This window comes from Hyla sarda, unplaced genomic scaffold (genome assembly GCF_029499605.1).
Source record: "Hyla sarda isolate aHylSar1 unplaced genomic scaffold, aHylSar1.hap1 scaffold_1880, whole genome shotgun sequence".
NCBI lineage: Eukaryota > Metazoa > Chordata > Amphibia > Anura > Hylidae > Hyla > Hyla sarda.
The window spans coordinates 23,554-48,128 of NW_026608533.1; the positions used below are offsets into that span (position 1 = coordinate 23,554).

A 24,575-nucleotide genomic window follows, 5' to 3' on the forward strand; every position below is an offset into this window, starting at 1 on the left:
ATACACTGAGCAGATGAGCCTAGAGCAGCAGCCCATGATCATGTGACTCCTCCTCCTCCTCCATGTGACTGATCACATGACGGTGACATCATCGCAGGTCCTGTAAGCACACGGTTCCTCTATAGATACAGGTATGTATGTGCGGTCACCATCAACTCAGGATTATTGGGGTTGTTTATTATTAACCCCTTAAGGACACAGTATATAATAACACTCTGCACCCTCTATAGGACTTTGAGGTGAGTTCAGGAGCTATAAGCAGCCAGCACTCACCACTAGTTTTGGTCATCATCATTAACCCTTTAGCTCTCATAATCAAAGCTCTGTGGAAGCTCTGTGCCGGCCAGCACTCATTTACCTGATCTCCTGCCTATACTGCCCCCCAGAGGATGTCTGGATGGTGAAGGGCTGCAGGTCACCTCCCCGCCCATCCTGTCACCTGATCAGTCTCCTTCCTCCGGGTATCGGACACTTCTTTTGGAGGTTACGATCCTGAGCCGCCTCCAGATATCAATCTAAGATGGCCGCCACTGTGGTCCTGGTGGATCTCCCCACCTCCCTTCGTTACCAAAAACAATGTGTTCCAGATGAAAAGGGTCCATAACGTGGGTACCTGGAGGGACAACATCCACGTCAGGATTCAAACTCCCGACATAGTGTCGTACCAACCCTGGAGACCAGATTGGCTTTCTGCCCCATTTCTGGACAATTACGTAACATTCCGGGACAATAATTCCCAGTGTGACACGGATCCATTCACCTATGATCCCACCAACGCTTTATGTGAATCCGAGTACGAAAAGCGCAGAAATGTGTCATGTGACCGCGTCAATAACTGAGGAGGAGAATGTGGTAAACGCTGTTATAATACAGGACAGATGTCAGCGCCGTTTACCCAATATGACCGTTATATCCAATGATCAAGTCCTGATGAAAGTCATCGCCCGACCGTCTCCCGTAACTCCAGGATTATGATCGTGCTCTGTATCCTGGTGAAATAGAGGACATTGAGGGGGAGTGGAGACGCCTTCCGAAACTGGGAGATTGTCATTAACCCTGACTTGGCATTTCTTCTAGATCATAAGCCCAGCCGTACGGCCCCAATGGTCATCTGTAATGATGATGTCACCGTGGTATGCTGCGCTCTACTTTTGAGGATTTCTGAAACAACTAATCGGTGCGCGATTTATCAGTAAAGCAAATCATTGACAGCGATTACCAATATTGATTTTAATCGAAAATGTCCATTAATCCCTTCTCATCCCCCATGTGATCACCGTCCAACAGAGAAAGTGAGGTCCTGTTCCTGGAGCTCGGAGAAGGCAACGGGCCGGATCCTGTGTAGAATGCAGGAAAGAGAAAGCAAAAGTTCCAGCTCCCAGGAAAAAATATAGTTAAAAAGCCAAAAACCTAACCCCCCCCCCCATAGACACATCAGTAAGAACTAGACAGCATTGGATTCCTGTCTCCATATTCTACCCATCCCCCATGACTCCGCCCCAGACTATGATGGATCCCCTGACTAGGTTTACAGCCTCCATGATTGTGACTATAATGTCTCCTCAGATGTTTCCCCAGATTATCTCCAGGAAATGGATTTTATTTCTCCATAGAATCTGGTGCGGTTTATCATCGTCTCCTCTTCTTCTTCCCTTCAGGTTTCTCCAATCCAGGATCCTCTGCTGATATCTTCTGTATAAGAGAATTCTCCTGGATGACCCATCAACCATGGAGAGAGACAGGAACAAGATGGCCGACAGAATCATAAACCTCACCCTACAGATACTCTTCCGGCTTACTGGAGAGGTGAGGGATTCTGGGAGTGATGTCACATGACCTCATTCTTATCTATGTAATAACAGATGGATATGACCGGAGAGGATAGGGATTCTGGTAGTGATGTCACATGACCTCATTCTTATCTGTGTAATAACAGATGGATATGACTGGAGAGGTGAGGGATTCTGGGAGTGATGTCACATGACCTCATTCTTATCTATGTAATAACAGATGGATATGACTGAAGAGGTGAGAGATTCTGGGAGTGATGTCACATGACCTCATTCTTATCTATGTAACAACAGATGGATATGACTGGAGAGGTGAGGGATTCTGGGAGTGATGTCACATGACCTCATTCTTATCTATAGAATAACAGATGGATATGATTGGAGAGGTGAGGGATTCTGGGAATGTATGGGAATGTGATATTAATGTGTCTCTTCGTACACAGAATTACATAGTAGTGAAGAAGTCCTCTAGTGGGTGCTGTCGGGGAAGAACCCTGAGCCCAATCCCAGGGCTCCCACCTCACTCCATGATACATGAGGAAATGGATGAACAGAAGATTCTAGAACTCATCAACAAGATGATAGAGCTGCTGACTGGAGAGGTGACCCTGCTGGGACATTATACAGTAATGGAGGGGTCTGGTGATGACTGGAGAGGTGACACTGCTGGGACATTATACAGTAATGGAGGGGTTTGGTTATGACTGGAGAGGTGACCCTGCTGGGACATTATACCGTAATGGAGGGGTCTGGTGATGACTGGAGAGGTGACACTGCGGGGACATTATACAGTAATGGAGGAGTCTGGTGATGACTGGAGAGGTGACACTGCTGGGACATTATACAGTAATGGAGGGGTCTGGTGATGACTGGAGAGATGACACTGCTGGGACATTATACAGTAATGGAGGGGTCTGGAGATGACTGGAGAGGTGACCCTGCTGGGACATTATACAGTAATGGAGGGGTCTGGTGATGACTGGAGAGGTGACACTGCTGGGACATTATACAGTAATGGAGGGGTCTGGTGATGACTGGAGAGGTGACACTGCTGGGATATTATACAGTAATGGAGGGGTCTGGTGATGACTGGAGAGGTGACACTGCTGGGACATTATACAGTAATGGAGGGGTCTGGTGATGACTGGAGAGGTGACACTGCTGGGACATTATACAGTAATGGAGGGGTCTGGTGATGACTGGAGAGGTGACACTGCTGGGACATTATACAGTAATGGAGGGGTCTGGTGATGACTGGAGAGGTGACACTGCTGGTGAATTATACAGTAATGGAGGGGTCTGGTGATGACTGGAGAGGTGACACTGCTGGGACATTATACAGTAATGGAGGGGTCTGGTGATGACTGGAGAGGTGACACTGCTGGGACATTATACAGTAATGGAGGGGTCTGGTGATGACTGGAGAGGTGACACTGCTGGGACATTATACAGTAATGGAGGGGTCTGGTGATGACTGGAGAGGTGACACTGCTGGGACATTATACAGTAATGGAGGGGTCTGGAGATGACTGGAGAGGTGACCCTGCTGGGACATTATACAGTAATGGAGGGGTCTGGTGATGACTGGAGAGGTGACACTGCTGGGACATTATACAGTAATGGAGGGGTCTGGTGATGACTGGAGAGGTGACACTGCTGGGATATTATACAGTAATGGAGGGGTCTGGTGATGACTGGAGAGGTGACACTGCTGGGACATTATACAGTAATGGAGGGGTCTGGTGATGACTGGAGAGGTGACACTGCTGGGACATTATACAGTAATGGAGGGGTCTGGTGATGACTGGAGAGTTGACACTGCTGGGACATTATACAGTAATGGAGGGGTCTGGTGATGACTGGAGAGGTGACCCTGCTGGGAATGCTGGGACATTATACAGTAATGGATGGGTCTGGTGATGACTGGAGAGGTGACACTGCTGGGAACGCTGGGACATTATACAGTAATGGAGGGGTCTGGTGATGACTGGAGACGTGACACTGCTGGGAATGCTGGGACATTATACAGTAATGGAGGGGTCTGGTGATGACTGGAGAGGTGACACTGCTGGGACATTATACAGTAATGGAGGGTCTGGTGATGACTGGAGAGGTGACACTGCTGGGACATTATACAGTAATGGAGGGGTCTGGTGATGACTGGAGAGGTGACACTGCTGGGACATTATACAGTAATGGAGGGGTCTGGTGATGACTGGAGAGGTGACACTGCTGGGACATTATACAGTAATGGAGGGGTCTGGTGATGACTGGAGAGGTGACACTGCTGGGACATTATACAGTAATGGAGGGGTCTGGTGATGACTGGAGAGGTGACACTGCTGAGAATGCTGGGACATTATACAGTAATGGAGGGGTCTGGTGATGACTGGAGAGGTGACACTGCTGGGACATTATACAGTAATGGAGGGGTCTGGTGATGACTGGAGAGGTGACACTGCTGGGACATTATACAGTAATGGAGGGGTCTGGTGATGACTGGAGAGGTGACACTGCTGGGACATTATACAGTAATGGAGGGGTCTGGTGATGACTGGAGAGGTGACACTGCTGGGACATTATACAGTAATGGAGGGGTCTGGAGATGACTGGAGAGGTGACCCTGCTGGGACATTATACAGTAATGGAGGGGTCTGGTGATGACTGGAGAGGTGACACTGCTGGGACATTATACAGTAATGGAGGGGTCTGGTGATGACTGGAGAGGTGACACTGCTGGGATATTATACAGTAATGGAGGGGTCTGGTGATGACTGGAGAGGTGACACTGCTGGGACATTATACAGTAATGGAGGGGTCTGGTGATGACTGGAGAGGTGACACTGCTGGGACATTATACAGTAATGGAGGGGTCTGGTGATGACTGGAGAGTTGACACTGCTGGGACATTATACAGTAATGGAGGGGTCTGGTGATGACTGGAGAGGTGACCCTGCTGGGAATGCTGGGACATTATACAGTAATGGATGGGTCTGGTGATGACTGGAGAGGTGACACTGCTGGGAACGCTGGGACATTATACAGTAATGGAGGGGTCTGGTGATGACTGGAGACGTGACACTGCTGGGAATGCTGGGACATTATACAGTAATGGAGGGGTCTGGTGATGACTGGAGAGGTGACACTGCTGGGACATTATACAGTAATGGAGGGTCTGGTGATGACTGGAGAGGTGACACTGCTGGGACATTATACAGTAATGGAGGGGTCTGGTGATGACTGGAGAGGTGACACTGCTGGGACATTATACAGTAATGGAGGGGTCTGGTGATGACTGGAGAGGTGACACTGCTGGGACATTATACAGTAATGGAGGGGTCTGGTGATGACTGGAGAGGTGACACTGCTGGGACATTATACAGTAATGGAGGGGTCTGGTGATGACTGGAGAGGTGACACTGCTGAGAATGCTGGGACATTATACAGTAATGGAGGGGTCTGGTGATGACTGGAGAGGTGACACTGCTGGGACATTATACAGTAATGGAGGGGTCTGGTGATGACTGGAGAGGTGACACTGCTGGGACATTATACAGTAATGGAGGGGTCTGGTGAAGACTGGAGAGGTGACACTGCTGGGACATTATACAGTAATGGAGGGGTCTGGTGATGACTGGAGAGGTGACCCTCCTGGGACATTATACAGTAATGGAGGGGTCTGGTGATGACTGGAGAGGTGACACTGCTGGTACATTATACAGTAATGGAGGGGTCTGGTGATGACTGGAGAGGTGACACTGCTGGGACATTATACAGTAATGGAGGGGTCTGGCGATGACTGGAGAGGTGACACTGCTGGGACATTATACAGTAATGGAGGGGTCTGGTGAAGACTGGAGAGGTGACACTGCTGGGACATTATACAGTAATGGAGGGGTCTGGTGATGACTGGAGAGGTGACACTGCTGGGATATTATACAGTAATGGAGGGATCTGGTGATGACTGGAGAGGTGACACTTCTGGGACATTATACAGTAATGGAGGGGTCTGGTGATGACTGGAGTGGTGACACTGCTGGGAATGCTGGGACATTATACAGTAATGGAGGGGTCTGGTGATGACTGGAGAGGTGACACTGCTGGGACATTATACAGTAATGGAGGGGTCTGGTGATGACTGGAGAGGTGACACTGCTGGGACATTATACAGTAATGGAGGGATCTGGTGATGACTGGAGAGGTGACACTGCTGGGACATTATACAGTAATGGAGGGGTCTGGTGATGACTGGAAAGGTGACACTGCTGGGACATTATACAGTAATGGAGGGGTCTGGTGATGACTGGAGAGGTGACACTGCTGGGACATTATACAGTAATGGAGGGGTCTGGTGATGACTGGAGAGGTGACACTGCTGAGAATGCTGGGACATTATACAGTAATGGAGGGGTCTGGTGATGACTGGAGAGGTGACACTGCTGGGAATGCTGGGACATTATACAGTAATGGAGGGGTCTGGTGATGACTGGAGAGGTGACACTGCTGGGACATTATACAGTAATGGAGGGGTCTGGTGATGACTGGAGAGGTGACACTGCTGGGACATTATACAGTAATGGAGGGGTCTGGTGATGACTGGAGAGGTGACACCGCTGGGAATGCTGGGACATTATACAGTAATGTAGGGGTCTGGTGATGACTGGAGAGGTGACACTGCTGGGACATTATACAGTAATGGAGGGGTCTGGTGATGACTGGAGAGGTGACACTGCTGGGACATTATACAGTAACACCACTGGAGGGGTCGGGGTGATGTCTGTATCATTATGTGTCAGGTTCCTATAAGGTGTCAGGACGTGGCGGTCTATTTCTCCATGGAGGAGTGGGAGTATGTAGAAGGACACAAGGATCAGTACAAGGATCAGGTCATGATGGAGGATCAGCAGCCCCTCACATCACCAGGTAATAGACATGACTATATACACACGTCCTCTCATTATTTGTATGTAAAGAATGAATTCAGTCTCTGTATGTGTTCCCTACAGTCAGATCCAGTAAGAGAACAGCACCAGAGAGGTGTCCCCGTCCTCTTCTTCCACAGGATGATCAGGTAGATGGAGATATTCCCTATGATCTGTAGAAGGGCTGTGAAGCTCTTGTGGTCAGTCCCCTCACCCTCCATGACTCCTCATCTCTTGCTCATCTATAACATCCCACGTGACTTCTCCTACTGTCTGATGACTTTTACTATATTTCTTCCACATCTTATGATTTAGGGTGAAGATCCGAACAATATTAATGCTCCAGAGACAGATGTGAGCGGTGATGAGCAGTATAAGGAGGACATTCCTACAGGGAAAGAGATCATCTATATTAATGCTACAGACATAAGGGAAGAAGAAAAGACAGATTTGAGTGGTGATGAGCAGTATAAGGCGAACATTCAAACAGAGAAAGATCTAATCTATATTAATGCTACAGACATAAAGGAAGAAGAAGAGACAGATGTGAGCAGTGATGAGCAGTATAAGGAAGACATTCCTACAGGGATAGATCTGATCTATATTAATACTACAGACATAAAACAAGATACAGATGTGAGCGGTGATGAGCAGTATATGGAGGACATTCCTACAGGTAACCGCCTAGGTGAGTAGTAACCACTTAATGCAGAGAGCAGTAACAGATTCTGCTCAGTTACCGGTTGTAATAACTTTTTTATGGACTCCGATGGAAAAAAATGTTTAATCAACTGGTGCTAAAAGTTATTCAAAATCATCTTTAGCCTTCCAGTACTTATCAGCTGCTGTATGCTGCAGAGAAAGTTGTGTAGTTCTTTTCAGTCTGACCACAGTGCTCTCTGCTGACACCTCTGTCCGTGTCAGGAACTGTCCAGAGCAAGAGAGGTTAAAAACAAACAAATAAACAAATGTTTATCTCTAGGACAGGCTAGGTGGGCTCTCTTCTTCTTCTCCCCATTTTATTATGTGGTCTCCTTTCTCTTTGGCACTAAGAACACTAAGGCCGGGTTCAAATGGCTGAAAAAGTGCAGAAAAAACTCCCAGAAAACACGGGCGACATTCCGCAGATTAGAATGCTCCGATAGCCGATAGGACCGCTCAGAAATGCGGCGTCTCATAAACTGTAATGTATTTCCGAGCGGAATCTGCAGAAAGAATACACAAGTCTATCTGGACAAGTCTAATCTGGACATTCCATCATGTGCACAGTGCAGCAGAATCTTATTGAAGTTGCCTCGACAGCACATATACTAAAATCCAAGGATCGCTCTAGAGGTCCATGTAGCAGAAGCTCCAGACTGACTGTAAGGCAATTAGTGACACCCTCCTTGAAGATCGGGGAGAGGGTATGGTTGTTCCCCCACTACTTGATTCCCTGCACTTCTACCCAAAAAAATGGCTCCCCTGTATATTGGGCCCTACCACGTACTTTGACAGGTTAACCCGGTTTCCTATGGACTTAACCTTGTGCCCTCCATGCGGACTTCCAAGGTCTTCCACATTTTATTCTTAACCACTAAAGGACTCAGGGCGTACCTGTACGTCCTGAGTCCCATTACCGGGGTCTAAACCGTTCTCCCGAGCATTGAACGCTTCAAACCCCATGGGTCCCGACTGCTATCAGCAGCCAGGACCCAAGGTTAATGCCGGGCACGGCCAATCGTGCCGATGCCCGGCATCAACACTTTAGACGCCACGATCAAAGTTGATCACAGCGTCTAAAACGAAACCAAAAGTTCCGCTGCAGCTCAGCTGAGCTGCTCTGGACTATTGCGACAAAATTGTGATGTCCCGATCAGCTTACTGGACGGCGGGAGGGTCCTCACCTACCTCCTCGTCGTCCGATTGGTGATCTACTGGTTCATGCCTGCTTAGCAGGTTGGAGCAGCAGAGCACTGATAACACTGATTAATGCTATGGCATAGCATTGATCAGTGTATGCAATCAAAAGATTGCATGTTGTAGCTCCCTGTGAGGGCTAAAAAAAAGTTCAAATACCATAAAAATATTAACAAAAAGCCATCAAAAAGTCCCATCAAAACAAAAATGGTACCGATAAAAACTACAGACCACGGCGCAAAAACCGCCCCGTACACGGAAAAATAAAAGTTATAGGGGTCAAAAGATGACAATTTTACATGGTGCATGTAGTTATAATTTTTTTAAAGTAGTAAAATAAATAAAACCTACATAAATTGTGTATCCATGTAACTGTATGGACCTACAGAATAAAGATATAAAGATATGTTGTCCAAAAAAGATAAGATGTCATTTTTACCGAAAATTGCAATGCGTAGAAACGGAAGCCCTAAAAATTTGCAAAATTGCGTTTTTTGTATTTCACCCCACAAATAATTTTATTTTTTTTGTTTTGCAGCCAATTATGTTTTAAAATAAGTAATGTCATTACAAACTACAATTGTTGATGCAAAAAACAAGCCCTTATATGGGTCTATAGGGGGGAAATTAAACTTGTTATGATTTTTATCTTCTAAAAATCATAACACGTAATTTCCCCCCTATAGACCCATATAAGGGCTTGTTTTTTGCATCAACAATTGTACTTTGTAATGACATTACTTATTTTAAATCAATAACAATAAGGAAGAAAATTTAAATAGCAAAAATGAATTTTTTTTTAGTCCTTTAAAGGGTTAAAGTTGTTGTTCTCTACACCTCACTACCTCCTTGACGGGGTGGGATTATGAGGTCTGCAGTATCCTTGACTCCCATATGTCCAGGGGCGGCCTCCAGTATCTAATCCACTGGAAAGGCTATGGACCAGAGGAATGGTCCTGGGTTCCAGCTATAGATGTACGTGCTCCTGCCTTTCATGCTTAATCCCTTCACAAATATGTTGCTCCCGTATGTGGAGGGTTTGTTTACAGGTGGGTACTGTGAGGGCTCTTGCCTTTGCTCCACTGCTGGTTTCTCAAACAGCAAAACCTCAGCTGATATTAATGAGCAGCTACTTATTTCCCTGGCTACCTTTCAGTCAGCCAGCCCCTTCCCTGCTGGGTCCTGGCTATTTAAAGGCAACAGTTCAAAGACCACCCAATTTGATTTTGTCGTACTTCTGGAAAAAATCATAACTACATGCAGGAAAATTTATACGTTTAAAATTGTCATCTTCTGACCCCTATAACATTTTTATTTTTCCGCGTACAGGGCGGTATGATGGCTTATCTTTTGCGCCGTGATCTGAAGTTTTTAGCGGTACCATTTGTATTGATTGGACTTTTTGTTCGCTTTTTATAAATTTCTTCATGATATAAAAAGTGAACAAAAATACGCTATTTTTGACTTTAGAATTTTCTTGCGCTTACGCCATTGACCGTGCGGTTTAATTAATGATATATTTTTATAATTTGGATGTTTCCGCACACGGCGATATCACATATGTTTGTTTTTATTTACACTTTTTTTTATGGGAAAAGGGGCGATTCAAATTTTTATTATGGAAGGGGTTAAATGACCTTTATTTACTTTTTTTTTTCCACTTTTTTTTTGCAATGTTATAGCTCCCATAGGAGACTATAACACTGCACACACTGATCTTTTACACTGATCATTGTTATCCCATAGGGGACTATAACACTGCACACATTGATCTTTTACATTGATCACTGTTATCCCATAGGAGACTATAACACTGCACACACTGATCTCTTATACTGATCATTGTTATCCCATAGGAGACTATAACACTGCACACACTGATCTCTTATACTGATCATTGTTATCCCATAGGAGACTATAAGACTGCGCACACTGATATTTTACAGTGATCATTGTTATCCCATAGGGACTATAACACTGCACACACTGATCTTTTACATTGATCTTTGTTATCCCATAGGATAACATTGATCAATGATTCTGCTGCTTGACTGCTCATGCCCGGATCTCAGGCACTGAGCAGTCATTCAGCGATCGGCACCAGGAGGCAGGTAGGGGGACCCTCCTCGTATCCTACAGCTGTTCGGGATGCCGCGATTTTACTACGGCGGTCCCGAACAGCCCACTGAGCTAGCCGGTGGTAGTTTAGTTTCACTTCAGATGTGGCAATCAACTTTGAACGCCTCGTCTAAAGGGTTAATAGTTTGTGGCACCGCGATCAGTGCCGCGCGCTATTAGTTACTGTTCCCGGCTGTGGCCCCGCATTATAGAAAGGGAGCGGACTCGGGGCATACAGGTATTCCCTTGGTACTTAACAGGTTAATGATGTAGATAATTATAATTTTTGCATCTTTAATTTTTTCCTCCCCCGTTAATAGACACAGACATGTATTTTGCCGGATCCACTGTTCGTGATAATGAAATCCTTCATTTCCATAAAATATTATATAAAACTGGAAAAAATAATTATTTGTGAGGTGAAACTGAAAAGAAAATGCACTTTTGCTAATTTGATTCTTAGGTCAGTACGATTTAAACGATTCCCAATTTACATATTTTTTATGACTAGTTTAAAAAAATGTTTTATTCTTTTAAATATATATATATTCTTAAATATGCCCTGAGCTTACTCCTTTAACTTTTCTGTTAGTTAAAGGGGTTCTCCGGCGCTTAGACATCTTATCCCCTATCCAAAGGATAGGGGATAAGATGCCTGATCGCGCGGGGGTCCCGTCGCTGGTGACCCCCGTGATCTTGCACGCCGCACCCCAGTTAAAATCAGCCCCTGGAGCGTGTTCTCTATCACGCCCCCTCCCGTAGGCTTGCATTGAGGGGCGGAGCATGATGTCACATGGGGGCGCAGGCGTTACGTCACACGCCGTCGTCCCTGTGATCGCCAGTAATCAGACCCGGAGCGAACACGCTCCGGGGACTGATTTTAACTGGGTTGTGGCGTGCAAGATCACAGGGGTCCCCAGCGACGGGACCCCCGCGATCAGGCATCTTATCCCCTATCATTTGGATAGGGTATAAGAAGTCTAAGCACCGGAGAACCCCTTTAATTACTGTAACTGGGTCATGTGATGATAAGTCTGACCCACAGAAAATCAGAGTTTAATGTGTCAGGGTAAGTGGTCAGTCCTAGGTCAGCTGACTCCCTATGAACTACAGGATGACATCATCACATATCAGATTATCCTGGAAGCTCCCAGAAACCTCCTCTCCCAGCTCTATCTGTATACTGCTGCTATCTCTAAGGGATCAGTATATATCATAGTTATACACCTCCCCTCCAGCTCTATCTATATACTGTTATCATCTCTATAGGATCAGTATATATAGTAGTTGGCTCCTCTCTTTAACCCTTTCCTCTTCTGTCTTTCTCCTTCCTTTCTTCCTTTTCTGGTGGGTAGTGTGGGGGGTCCCTCTGCCCAAGGGAGGGAATTCTTTCCAGCTCAGTCTAGGGTCCTACCCTATCCGTGGTGGCTCAGGAGGTGTTACCTGCTCAAGTTTAAAGTGTTTGTGGTATGGGGGTGTGATATAGGGCAGATGGAACTATCCTAGGGGCAGATGGCATTAACCCCTTGTGTTTGTGACGCCAGGGTATGGTTTATCCTCAATACCACCCGAAGGTATGTCGCTGGATCCTGGGCGAGGCACGGGGGGCAATAAGGAATCTGACGCCAAGATACGGACAACAGTAGCTTTACTGAGGTTAGACAGGTGGAAAAGTCTATACAGTTCAGCCAGGGCCAGAGGAGGTGACCAGGGATTTCAGAGACCTGAAGGGCTTGCTGGGACTTGTAGTAGCTGTGGACATTTTAGTGCAGGCCACTTTGACTAGACAAATGATGACTGTGACAGACTTGACTGGTGACTGACAATACTGTGACTGTGGTTACTTGTAGGTTTGTATCTTGTGGCTGCAGACTGGACTTGAGGCTCCTATGACTCTGAACACCCTCCTAGGCTCCACTTCACTGGACCTCAGCAGGAAGAGAGAGGGAGCGCTAGCTCCTCCCAGGGCTTTTATAGGGGAGGTCCCATTGGTCACATGGTCACTGATACCTCCTGGGTAACAATCAAATGATAACTCACATGTTAAAGGGGTATTCAAGGAAAAAACCTTTTTTTTATATATATATCAACTGGCTCCAGAAAGTTAAACAGATTTGTAAATTACTTCTATTAAAAAATCTTAATCCTTTCAGTACTTATGAGCTTCTGAAGTTAAGGTTGTTCTTTTCTGTCTAAGTGCTCTCTGATGACACGTGTCTCGGGAAACGCCCAGTTAAGAAGAGGTTTGCTATGGGGATTTGCTTCTAAACTGGGCGGTTCCCGAGACACGTGTCATTAGAGAGCTCTTAGACAGAAAAGAACAACCTTAACTTCAGAAGCTCATAAGTACTGAAAGGATTAAGATTTTTTAATAGATTTTTTTTTTTCCTCTTTTCTTCTTCTTTACATATTATATTTATAGTGAGGTATACTGGTTGCTTCCTTTAACTAAGGAAGACTTGTATTATAATAGAATTTTTATGTTTGTTTCTCTGTGTTTGTATACATAATATAAAACTACTAAAAAAAAAAAAAAGATTTATTAATAGAAGTAATTTATAAATCTGTTTAACTTTCTGGAGCCAGTTGATATATATATAAAAGTTTTTTCCTGGATAACCCCTTTTAACCTTTCCTAAAGTGACAATGCTTTCTTCACACATTACACAGTATAATACATGGTAAACATATGTTCATTGGGGGGGGGGGGAGGGGGGCAGGTGCAAGGGGGGGCCCAGGGGACACTGAGGGGAGGTTGCCCGACAGGACAGCAAGGGTACTTGGTAATAACTCCCATACTGCGCCACCACATGTTACTCCGCCCACAGACACCTTATCCCCTACCCAAAGGATAAGATGTCTGATCACGGGGGTCCTGCAGCTGTGATCTCCGTGCAACACCCGGCATTCTAAACAGTATGTTAACAGTGCCGAGTTTGGGTGGCCGGGATGTGATGTTATGTCACGCCCCCTCCATTCATGTCTATGGGAGGGGGCGTGGCATGATGTCACATCTCCGGCCGCCCAAACCAAACATTCTGAAAAAAACTTTAGGGAATGTCGGGTGCTGCACAGAGATCGCGGCGGTCCCCAGTGGTAGGACCCCCACCATCAGACATCTTATCCCCTATCCTTTGTATCCTGTGGGCGGAGTACACCTTTAAAATTCCCGGTAGAGGGATACACTGGGATTGGGATCCCACGGGACCCAACTCCAAATACGCAGATGGTCAGGAGGCTGCTGCGTACGGGCAGTCAGGCACTATGGCTGCGGGTCTCACACTCAGAGTGCCCCTCCCAATAGTCTCCTCCCCCTGCCACCGGCTAAGGTGTCATTTTTACTGAAAAGTGCTCTGCATAGAAATGGAAAGTTTACATGGGGAGTATGTGCAGAGCATTGCACCCTAGTGTCTGTACATTCCTATGTTAGCGGGCGGGATTGGACAGGCATTTTAGCAGGAGTGGAGCAAACACCCTACAGGCATGGGTAAATTGGTCAAAAAAATCATCGGAAGCGGGCAGGAGTGGGATTGAACAACGAGTTCTGCGCAGGCTCTAGTTCCCGGTTTAGGTTGTATTGTGTCTGTAGTCAGTGACTGTGTTATGCAGCTGTCCTCACTCTGTATACATCATGCTGTGCTGAATGGGATTTTGTCATAGACTTCCATGGTCTGTACTTACACTGTACGTCTCTTTACTCACTTTTCAGTAAAATAAGTTTAAATAAAAAAAATGGAGTAAAAGATAACACTACGTTATACATACCGATCGTACCAACCTGATCTATGAGGAGAACAAGTCAATTTTAGGGCACATAACATGATTGCTAGGACTCTGTCACTGCCAGGACTCTGCTATTGATACAGCCTGTCTATGGTCGGCTCTAATGGATCAATGCAGTAAATACTGTACTGATCTGTATGAGCAATCCAATGACTGCTCATACAAGTCCTACAGAGGGACCAAAAAGTGTATAAAAAAAAAAATCTAAAGATGTTTTTAAAAATGTACATTTTTCAAAATAAGTTTTTTTGGTTTTGTTGTAATTATTTTTAAAAAGTTGTAAAGTGTAACAAAAACTATGCAAATTAGATATCGCTGTGATTGAATGGACTTATATTTTAATGCACAGTAAATGAAGGGTGTTAATACAGTGGAAGATCGGTCCCACTAAAAAACTGCTCTCAAACACAGTGTAGATGGAAAAATAAGTTATGGCTATGAGGAGAGGAGAAAAGAATGGAAACACAAAAGCTTAAGGATTGTTAAGGGGTTAATAAGGGTTGTCCTTAAGGGTTGTTAAGGGGTTAATACTAATAATAAAATCTGTGTTATTCTCTGCAGATTCTTGTAGCAGGAGATCAGAGGAGAATCTTATATCTTCAGATTATAAAGCAGATGATGATATCACACAAGATACATATGAAGAACATTCCATTATCCCAGATACAACCTCAGCCCTTCACAGCCAAGATCTGTCATCTCATCCTTATATACAGGTCCTGTCTTCTCACTCATCACAGGATGTTCAGCAAAATAAAAGTCATAGAAGGGGTGTTGGACATCAGCAAGCTCATACAGTATATAAACCATATTCATGTTCAGAATGTTGGAAATGTTATACTTCTAAATTCGATCTTGTTGTACATCAAAGAACTCACACAGGAGATAAGCCATTTTCATGCTCAGAATGTGCAAAATGTTTTACTTCTAATTCAGGTCTTGTTCAACATCAAAGAACTCACACAGAAGAGAAGCCGTTTTCATGTTCAGAATGTGGGAAATGTTTTACTTTTAAATCAAGTCTTGTTAGACATCAAATAACTCACACAGGAGAGAAGCCATTTTCATGTTCAGAATGTGGGAAATGTTTTACTCACAAATCAACTCTTTATAAACATCAAATAACTCACACAGGAGAGAAGCCATTTTCATGTACAGAATGTGGTAAATGTTATACTGAGAAAGCAAATCTTGTTTATCATCAAAGAACTCACACAGGGGAGAAGCCATTCTCATGTGCAGAGTGTGGAAAATGTTTTGCTAAGAAATCAATTCTTGGTGAACATAAACGAACTCACACAGGGGAGAAGCCATTTCCATGTGCAGAATGTGGGAAATGTTTTACTCAGCAATCAAGTCTTGTTAATCATAAAAGAACTCACGCAGGAGAGAAGCCAATTCAGAGCAATAAATGATGCAGATAACACATCTATATATTAACCATGTACATAGGATATCTGACATTTATACATATATCATATACTGCATCTCCAAACTTGTTCCCAATTGTTAATAAAAGTTTTCTTTCTTATATGATTTATTATTCTTATATTCATCTCCGCACACTGGACTTATAATAAATGTAATATTGTCCCTGAGGTTGTATATAGGGAATGTAACGCGTCAGTGTTGTCCCCGCCCCCTTCTCATTATGATTATAGAGACTTTAATTCAAGGCATCAGACAGGATCCGCGCGTCTCCCTTGAAGATCGTCTCTTCTGAACATAAGACGCTGCAGATACTTTTATTTATCACAAACCCTAGACGAGCGTTTCCCGTCTTGACGTCTATTTTCGGTCTCAGATCATAGAATCCATTTTTCTATATGAGAAGTCGTCAATATCTCAGCGTCCCCCGGGTTCAGTAAACATCGGTGTAATTCTTTTCCTTTTCTTTGTCCTCCCCGGGGTATAAAATCCCTAGAGATCTGATCACATCTGGTACAAGATCTCTTTACTTCACACTTTGCGCCATTATTACACGGATTGAAGACCCAGTTACACGCTCGTAAATTCCCATATATGTCGTGGATTGGAAGGAAAAAGGTTCTTAAATCTTATATTTACCAATAATATTTTATATTTTACAGTCCGTCCCTATCATAGTACGGAATTGTTATTTTTCTTCTATCCGATGGTTATTTAGTAATTTTGTTATGATTCAGAAGAGACCACGTGTCCCGTATAGACGCTCACCCTGAAGACATTAGACGGCGGTTTTGTGTTTCCGGATTTACACACTTATTATAAAGCTTTTCCTTCGTCTGGATTATTAGAGCTCGTTCGCTCTTCTTTTTCTCATCCTCCCCTTTATATTCCTCCTCATGTGGATATGGAATTCTCCTCAGTCCCTCCTTCTATAGGGCCCATTTTGTGGCCCCCGCACTCCTCCTTGGCCTCTCTAGTTCTTTCCTCTTTTATATATAACTTTGTCGGTATTACGAGACTGCTCTACGACTGATTCTGATTTCCCTTCCCCCCTAACCCCACTTTCTTTATTCCCTATGGTTATTACTAAACACATTTTCCCTCTTCCCCTTTGTGGGAACGTTTACATTCTTTTACGTTACGAGATTTATATTCTTCTACTAAGACTTTGGCCATAGAGGAATCTCAGGCTTTCTGGGGTTTTATAAGTAAATTTATCTTTACTCTCCAATGTTTTAAGCGTTATACTAACATACGTCCCTGAAATTGGTTAGAGAGATTGTATTTATTCCCTAAATAATAATAATATCTAAGCTTTATTCTTATCTGATTTCTTCTGCTCCTAATAGTAACCAAAATGCATCTTATATGAGAAGAGGAGCTGAATATCCAACTCTCTGAAGAACAGTGCGGATTTATCTCTAGCGCTCACGTGGCTTCTCCTCCTGTATTCGTATACAGGAGAGTTTATATAAGTTAAGTCCCGCGCCCAGCCGCCTGCACCAGCCGCCAGCGCAGTGTTCACTTGTCCCCGGCTGTCGGCGGGGCTGGGATTCGCATTGCGGGACGCGCCCGCATGCGAGTCCCAGCCCGTCACTTACTCTGTACAACTGCCGCCTCCTCTGCTGTGTTTCAGCTCTGACACATGCATCCCCGTCTCCTAGGGCACGCATGCGCTGGAGCTCTGAAATTTAAAAGGCCAGTAGGCTCATAATTACTGTTTGCACCTGACACTATCTTATAAAGTCCCTGCACCTCCCACACTTCCCTGCCGGATCTTCAGTGCCCCTAGCCTGAGATTAAGCGTTCCCTATAGCCTGTTTGCCTTGCCCGTGCATCCAGACCTTCCACTACATTATTTGACTCCGCAACTTTGCCACCTGCCATGACCTTCTGCTATGTTGACTACGCTACTGCCTTATCCTCCTGTACCTCGCCTTGCCCAGCTACCTGTGTGGTCAAGCCGTGTCGGGGGTAGCGAACAGCAAGCCCATCCTGCCTTGCGACTGGCTCTGGTGAAGACCAGGAGCACCTTAGACTCCACTTCCGATACGGTCAGAGTCATCAGCCACAAAGGTTAGAGGATCCACATCCAGCTCCGTTACATAAGTTATATTGTCGGGGGTTTGGTACTCCTCCTCTCCTTTTGCCACATGGTATTCCAGAATCTTCTCAATGTTGGAGGTGTGGGAGTAAGTTGTGGACTCTTTTACATATACAGGGGTCTTGCTTGAAAATTTTATCTTTCTGGTGGGAAGATATTTCTATTACTGTATATACTCGAGTATAAGCACATTTTTTCATGGTGACAATTCCCCCCCTTGGCTTAAACTTGAGTGGAAAAAAAAATTAGTACTGACATCAGTCCAGGCATACAGATGGTGGTGGTCTGGGTTGTCCATCTTCACCGGGAGGCCCCCCTTCTTCGGTCCAGCCTCGGACTCATCCATGATAGGGACTGTCTTCACAGGGACCGTCCACATACCAGTGGGAAAAGTGAGCTGATCTGGTCCATCTATCCGGCCCCTGACTAGTGATGCTGGGGTAGGGTCACCGCCATGCAGGGATTCCCCTGACGTCACGGACCTGTCCCTTTCCAGGCAACAAGAAAAGACCTGCCGCCACCGAGAGCTACAACTGGGGAGGTGATTAGACGATAAGAGAGGGATGGATGATGACAGGAAAAGGGATGGGTGTTTGTTGCAGTGGGTGATGATAGGCTTATACTTGAATTGTTTTTTCCCCTGGTTTTTGTGGTAAAATTAGGGGCTTTGGCTTATACTCCTGTATATATACGGTATTTTCTTGGTTACAACAAAAAGAGATTAATTTTACTCTGGAAATGGTTCAACTTGCGGTTACTTCTTGAGATTTCTGTTCTATCTCAACTTGCTGAATCACACACCTACTATTGGTGACTAGACGCTTATTCCGATATACTAGAGATCTTCTACCCCCCTCCAACCATCGGCGCAAAAAAAGTTCCCAGTTCAAAATTTTAGAAACCTGTTTCATGGCAAAATTTCTTGAGCAATTCCTTGAGAACCTTTTCATTAACTAATTGGTTATTACGTTTTATGCTAGACGTCAGGTTTATCTGTTTCTTTTCCTATCTATTTCTATCTTTCCTTTTTTTTTTTTCTAAAGAGTTTATTATTTAGAGTCTGTAATTTCTGTATTATTGCAGCAATATGAATATTATTGTGGTGTAACGATGATTTGTTACTATCACGCAATGCAAATTATTTAGGAAAATATGGGTTAATCTTAAAAGAATTTGTCATATAAAAAATAATCTTAGGTTTACACCGGTGTGGTTTAACCCTAGGTTGAAGGAATTTAATGAATTTCAAGATAGTGGTTCTCGGATTAAGGTCGGGGTAAGATTAATTGAACACATTTTTGTGAAAGGGAAAACGTGCACTTTTGTACAATTAAAAGTAAGATGGAATCCTATAGATTCAGATATTATCAAATATATCACGTGTATAAATGCACTGTAGATAAAACACTATTTCAGGTTGATTCACATAATATTATTGAATTTTTGGGGAATGGGTTCTATAATAAAAAAGATATGACCCAAATATACAAAAACTTATTGGTGGAAATAAACAAAGAGAATTTACATAGAGTAGAAGGGAGGTGGATGAAACAATTTCACTGTAAAAATGAAGATTTTTAGTGTTTAAGAATGTTAATAGGGTTTCAATTAATAGGGATCACAGTTTTATCCAGTGGAACATTTTGTGGAAAACTCACCTGGCTCCGGTTGACTTGGTGAGATTTGGGTATAGGCTTGACGCAGAATGCCCAAGATGCCAGCTAAATGAGGCGGATTACACCCATATTATTTGGGCGTGCAGAAAAATTCAGAAATATTGGGAAAGGAGATATGAAGAACTTAAAAAGAGATTGGGGATAGATATAGCATTTAAATTTGAGGTAGCTATTTTGGGAGATAATACGGAAATAAATAAGAATTCAGAACTTTGCTTGAAACTCCTCTTTTTTTTTTTTCTTCCATTCAGAAGAATTTTATTAAATGAGCAATAAACAAACAGTATCAAAGAGCATTGGTAGAGTACTCAATGAGAATCCTCAGCAGTCGAATCAATAGGAAAAACAGCATGAAAAAGATAAGGCAATGGACATCTGGTACAAAGTATCAATAGGAAAGGAATGTCATCTGAGGGCAATATACAATGCCGTGTATACTAACAGGTTGCACTAGATCAAACAAGTAGTTAAACTTTCAATAAACATGTCTCTATATCCTCATGTGTTTAGGAAGAGATAAAGGTCAGTGATACGAGAAAACAGAGAAAAAAAAATAAAATTAAATAAAATAAATTAAAGGGGTAAAGGAAAAGAGCTGGGAAAGACGACAAGGGGAGAAGTATGGAGGGTTAGAAGAGGAGGAAGGAGAAACATCAGAACTTGGGTACTCACTTGAATCTCTACTCAAGGGCGCAGCCACCACCCCAACACTCCGGCCCCGGTCCACGAGAGGGCTACCTCACCCCCCTCAGATACCATCATCCGCCGCGTAGAAGGGTGAGTTAACAAAAGTGAGCCAGGGAAGCCAAATCGTAGTGTATTTCTCCTGTCTACCTGAGGAGTCTGCCATCAGTTCCTCCATACGGCACAAGAAGAGTATCTCCCTGTACCATTCAGAAATGGTCGGGGGGCAAGGGTCTTTCCAATGTCTGGGTATGACAGTTCTCGCAGCCATGAGGAGGAAGTGTGCCAGTGCCCTAGAGGGGGTTCTCCTAGTGGCGGGTAGTATGGAAAGTAGGAGGGCTTTTGGGTGGTTCATGTAAGTCACACCAGTAATGGAGGCGATGCGGGCAACCACCACCTCCCAGAAACGGGTCAATGAGGGGCACGACCACCAAATATGGGTCATTGTTCCACCAGGTGCGCCGCAACGCCAACATAAGTCCGGTACAGTGGGGTACATGCGGTGTAGAGTAGAAGGAACCCTGTACCACCGGGATAGTAATTTAAAGTTAGTCTCCTGCGCCCTACATGATACTGACAGTCGGTGACACATGGTAAAAGCAGTCGTCCAGTCCGAGGGAGCAAAGGTCGTGTGTAGCTCCGACTCCCACGCCCCCACATACCTTGGAGGCGATTGCTCAGCCCTATCCATAAATAAGCGATAAATTTGTGATACAGGCCTGAGGGGCGCAGAGTCAGAGACGCACATCTGTTCCAAAGGCGAGAGTGGTCTTGCCAGGAACAGGGTCTGTCCCATGGTCCGGATAAAATGATCTAATTGTAGGTATTGCATCTGGACTAGCGGTGTACGGGAGCGTTCAGGGACCAGTGTCTCATAGGGTTTCAGTCTCGTACCGTCCAAGAAGGTGTTAATCGGGAGGAACCCTCGTCCTGTCATCCCTAAAAAGTCAGTACGGTGTAAACCAGGAGTGAAGAGGGGGTTGCCAGTGACCGGGGTCAGGGGTCCACCTGGTACAATTAGCTCAGTCTTCGTTATATAGCGCCTATAGGTCGTGACCAGCTCCCTCAACACCCAGGGCAGAGTGCGGATGTATTCCCAGGACAGGGCATCTGGGGGCAACCAGGGGAAGGCGGCCAGTTGTTTGCCAGTCCCCAACTCGGATCCCACCCATCTCTTGGACGCGTGACCGTGAAAGAGGTCTAGAAATCTCACCAGAGTGGCTGCAACATAATAGGCCTGACTGTCCGGGACCGCCTGGCCCCCCGCCTGCTTACTTCTCATTAAGACTTGCCTGGCTATCCTTGATGGCCTGTTTGCCCAGATAAAGTCCCTAAACAGCTTGTTTATCTTTTTAAAGAATGCGGGGGGGAGGGTGACAGGCACAGTCTGGAATAGGTAGAGGAGTCTCGGGAGAACATTCATTTTAAGGATGTTCGCTCTACCCAACCACGAAAAGGTATCCCTCGCCCATCTCCGCAAGTCCCCCTCAATCGTAGACAGCAAAGGCTGAAAGTTAAGGGCGTAACAATCCGATAGATTCGCGGGCACCTGGACACCCAGATAGGTAATGGATGTGGAGGACCATCTGAAAGGGTGGGCTTCCTTAAGTCGAGTCACCAACTCCTCAGGGAGGGTCACATTGAGGGCAACACTTTTGGTCAGGTTGATTTTATGGTTACTAAAGTGAGAGTACGTCTCTATGGTCCGCAATATAGCTGGCAGGGAGACCAGAGGGTCCGCGACGTAAAGGAGCAAATCATCCGCGAACGCAGAGCAGGTGTGACTCTCCACCCCCTGTCGAAACCCGGTAATCGCAGGGTTCGATCTTAGGGCAATCAGCAGGTGTTCCATGCACAGAACATAAAGCAAGGGGGAGAGAGGGCACCCCTGTCTCGTACCGTTCCGGATTGGAATGGGAGATGAAAGGGAGCCGTTAATTCGCACCCTCGCCTGGGGGCTATTATATAGGGCCAAAATTCGTCCCAGCATTGAAGGGCCCAGTCCTATCTGCACGAGGACAGCATTCATGAACCCCCAGTCCACCCTGTCAAATGCCTTTTCGGCGTCAAGTGACAGCAACATTAATGATTGGCTAGATGTCTTGGCCTGGTGTATGATAGAGTATGCTCTGACAGTATTGTCCCTGGTTTCCCTCGATTTAACAAAGACAGATTGGTCAGGGTGGACTAGGGGACCAAGAACAGTGGTCAGGCGATTCGCCAACAGCTTGGCAAATAGTTTGGTGTCAACGTTCAACAAGGAGATGGGGCGGTAACTGGCACACAAATTGGGGTCCTTGCCCTCCTTAGGTATCACTGCAATATGGGCATTCAGGGCGTCTCGCGGGAAATTAGATTTGAGGGAGATAGCATTGAACGCCCCGTGCAGGAGGGGGAGCAGGTCATCCCCCAGGGACTTGTAAAACTTGGCCGTGAATCCATCTGGACCGGGGCTTTTCCCCGATGACTGGTTCTTAATCACCGTGGCCAGCTCCTCCTCCCCAAACGGGGCCTCCAAGAGCTCAATGTCCTCCTCAGACAGTCTGGGGAGGGCTGTATCGGTAATATAGTCAGTCAGGCAGAGGTGGGGTGAGGTCGATGATAGGGTGTCGGCGGGCGATGGGAGATTATAGAGATTGGTATAATAAGACTCAAATGCGGCAAGGATATCCTTCCTAAGGAAGGACCTCCCAGTCTGGGACGTGGTGATTGACGGGATATAGAGCGCAGCTCTCTTGTCTCTCAGTGCCCTGGCCAGGAATCTCCCAGGTTTGTTTCCCCACTCATAGAAAGTCTTCGAGCAGTGCTGTCGGTAGTACTTGTAACCATCGTTAAGGAGGGTACAGATGTCGTGGCGGGTTTTGATGAGGGCACGTAAAGAGGATTCCTGTAGAGACCGCTTGTGTTGTGCCTCCAGGGAAGACAATGTTTCGAGAAGACGCCGCAGTCTCTCCGATCTCTCCTTTTTGAGGCGGGAGCCATGTCTGATCAGCACACCCCGCAACACACATTTAAGTGCTTCCCATTGGGTGGGGAGTGGCGTATCATCAGAAACGTGATCAGTTCTGAAATGTGCTATGGTGGTTTTGAGATCGGACAGACAGAGCGTATCAAGAAGTAGAGATTCGTTTAATCTCCAGTTATATTGCGGTCTGGTGAGGGTGGGGAAGAATATTGTGCAGTGAACCAGTGCGTGGTCAGATAGGAATAAGTTCCCAATTTGAGACGATGTCACTCTGGGTAAGTAAAAGTGAGGGAGGAATATGTAGTCCAGTCGGCTGTAAATGTTGTGGGGGCTAGAGTAGTATGTATAGTCTCGATCAGTGGCGTGCTGGAGCCTCCACACATCGCACAGCTGCATGGAGTGCAAAAGTTTCCTGAGTGTACTAAGTTGTCTATAGGAGACAGCAGAGCGCTGCGCGGAGGTGTCCAGCAGGGGTTGTATAGCTAAATTCAAGTCGCCCCCCAATATCAACATGCCCTGTGTGAATGAGGACAATTCCTCTAGCGTACGTGTGAGGAATGAGATTTGCAGTGAGTTAGGGGCATAAATCGTCGCTACAGTCACCACCTGCTCCAAAACCGTCCCCTTAACAAACAGAAATCTGGCTTCAGGGTCGGTTCTGACGTCCAGGACCGAGAAGGGTAGGGAACGATGGAAACCAATCGAAACCCCCTTCGAGCGAGACTCAGAGTTTGTACTATGGAACCAGGTGGTGAAGTATCGACCCAGGCGATCTGGCATATGGCCTGTCTTAAAGTGAGTCTCCTGGAGACATAACATTTTTGTGTGGTTTTTGTGTAAGTGGTATAGAATTTGGGACCTCTTTTCCGGGGTATTAAAACCCTGGACATTTAAAGTGGTTACCTTAACGTCCGACATGATGCTCGTAGTCACTGAGTCCGGAGGAGGGGGTTCGGAGTGCAGGGGTCAGCGGCAAGTCCCAAGTCCTAGATCGGGGGGCAAAAAGACACACAAGGGAAATAGAGAAAGTTAGGAAAAGGAAAAATAAATAGAAATACAAGATCTGTAAAAGAAAAAGCAAGTGTACTTGCAAATAAATCTACCTGCAGCACTAGACGTCTGCGTATCTGGTGTATGTAAACTACACCTACCCTAGTGGGGGGAAGGGTACGATGTGAAAGTATCAGAGCAAGTTCTATAAACGCC

General features: G+C 45.4%; 1 protein-coding gene across 3 annotated transcripts; it reads left to right on the forward strand.

The window, feature by feature from the left end:
- Positions 1-62: 62 nt before the first annotated feature.
- On the forward strand, positions 63-19,946 carry LOC130315689 (oocyte zinc finger protein XlCOF8.4-like). Of its 3 annotated transcripts, none has more exons than XM_056552764.1 (7): positions 63-131; positions 1,659-1,806; positions 2,234-2,392; positions 6,587-6,713; positions 6,797-6,861; positions 7,028-7,400; positions 15,074-19,946. In XM_056552764.1, the coding sequence occupies exons 2-7, from the start codon at positions 1,729-1,731 to the stop codon at positions 15,925-15,927; spliced, it is 1,656 nt and encodes a 551-aa protein (XP_056408739.1). In that variant the 5' UTR covers positions 63-131; positions 1,659-1,728; the 3' UTR covers positions 15,928-19,946. The 3 variants fall into 3 exon arrangements, with proteins under 3 accessions (XP_056408739.1, XP_056408741.1, XP_056408740.1); XM_056552766.1 differs by having other exon boundaries at positions 7,028-7,388; XM_056552765.1 differs by lacking the exon at positions 63-131 and adding an exon at positions 1,156-1,177.
- The last annotated feature ends 4,629 nt before the right edge of the window (positions 19,947-24,575 follow it).

Coding starts and splice junctions, on each gene's coding strand:
- LOC130315689 (XM_056552764.1), top strand. CDS start 1,729: ATGGAGAGAGACAGGAACAAGATGGCCGACAGAATCATAAACCTCACC. Junction 6,862..7,027: donor TTCTTCCACAGGATGATCAG/GTAGATGGAGAT, acceptor CTTATGATTTAG/GGTGAAGATCCGAACAATAT. Junction 7,401..15,073: donor TCCTACAGGTAACCGCCTAG/GTGAGTAGTAAC, acceptor TATTCTCTGCAG/ATTCTTGTAGCAGGAGATCA.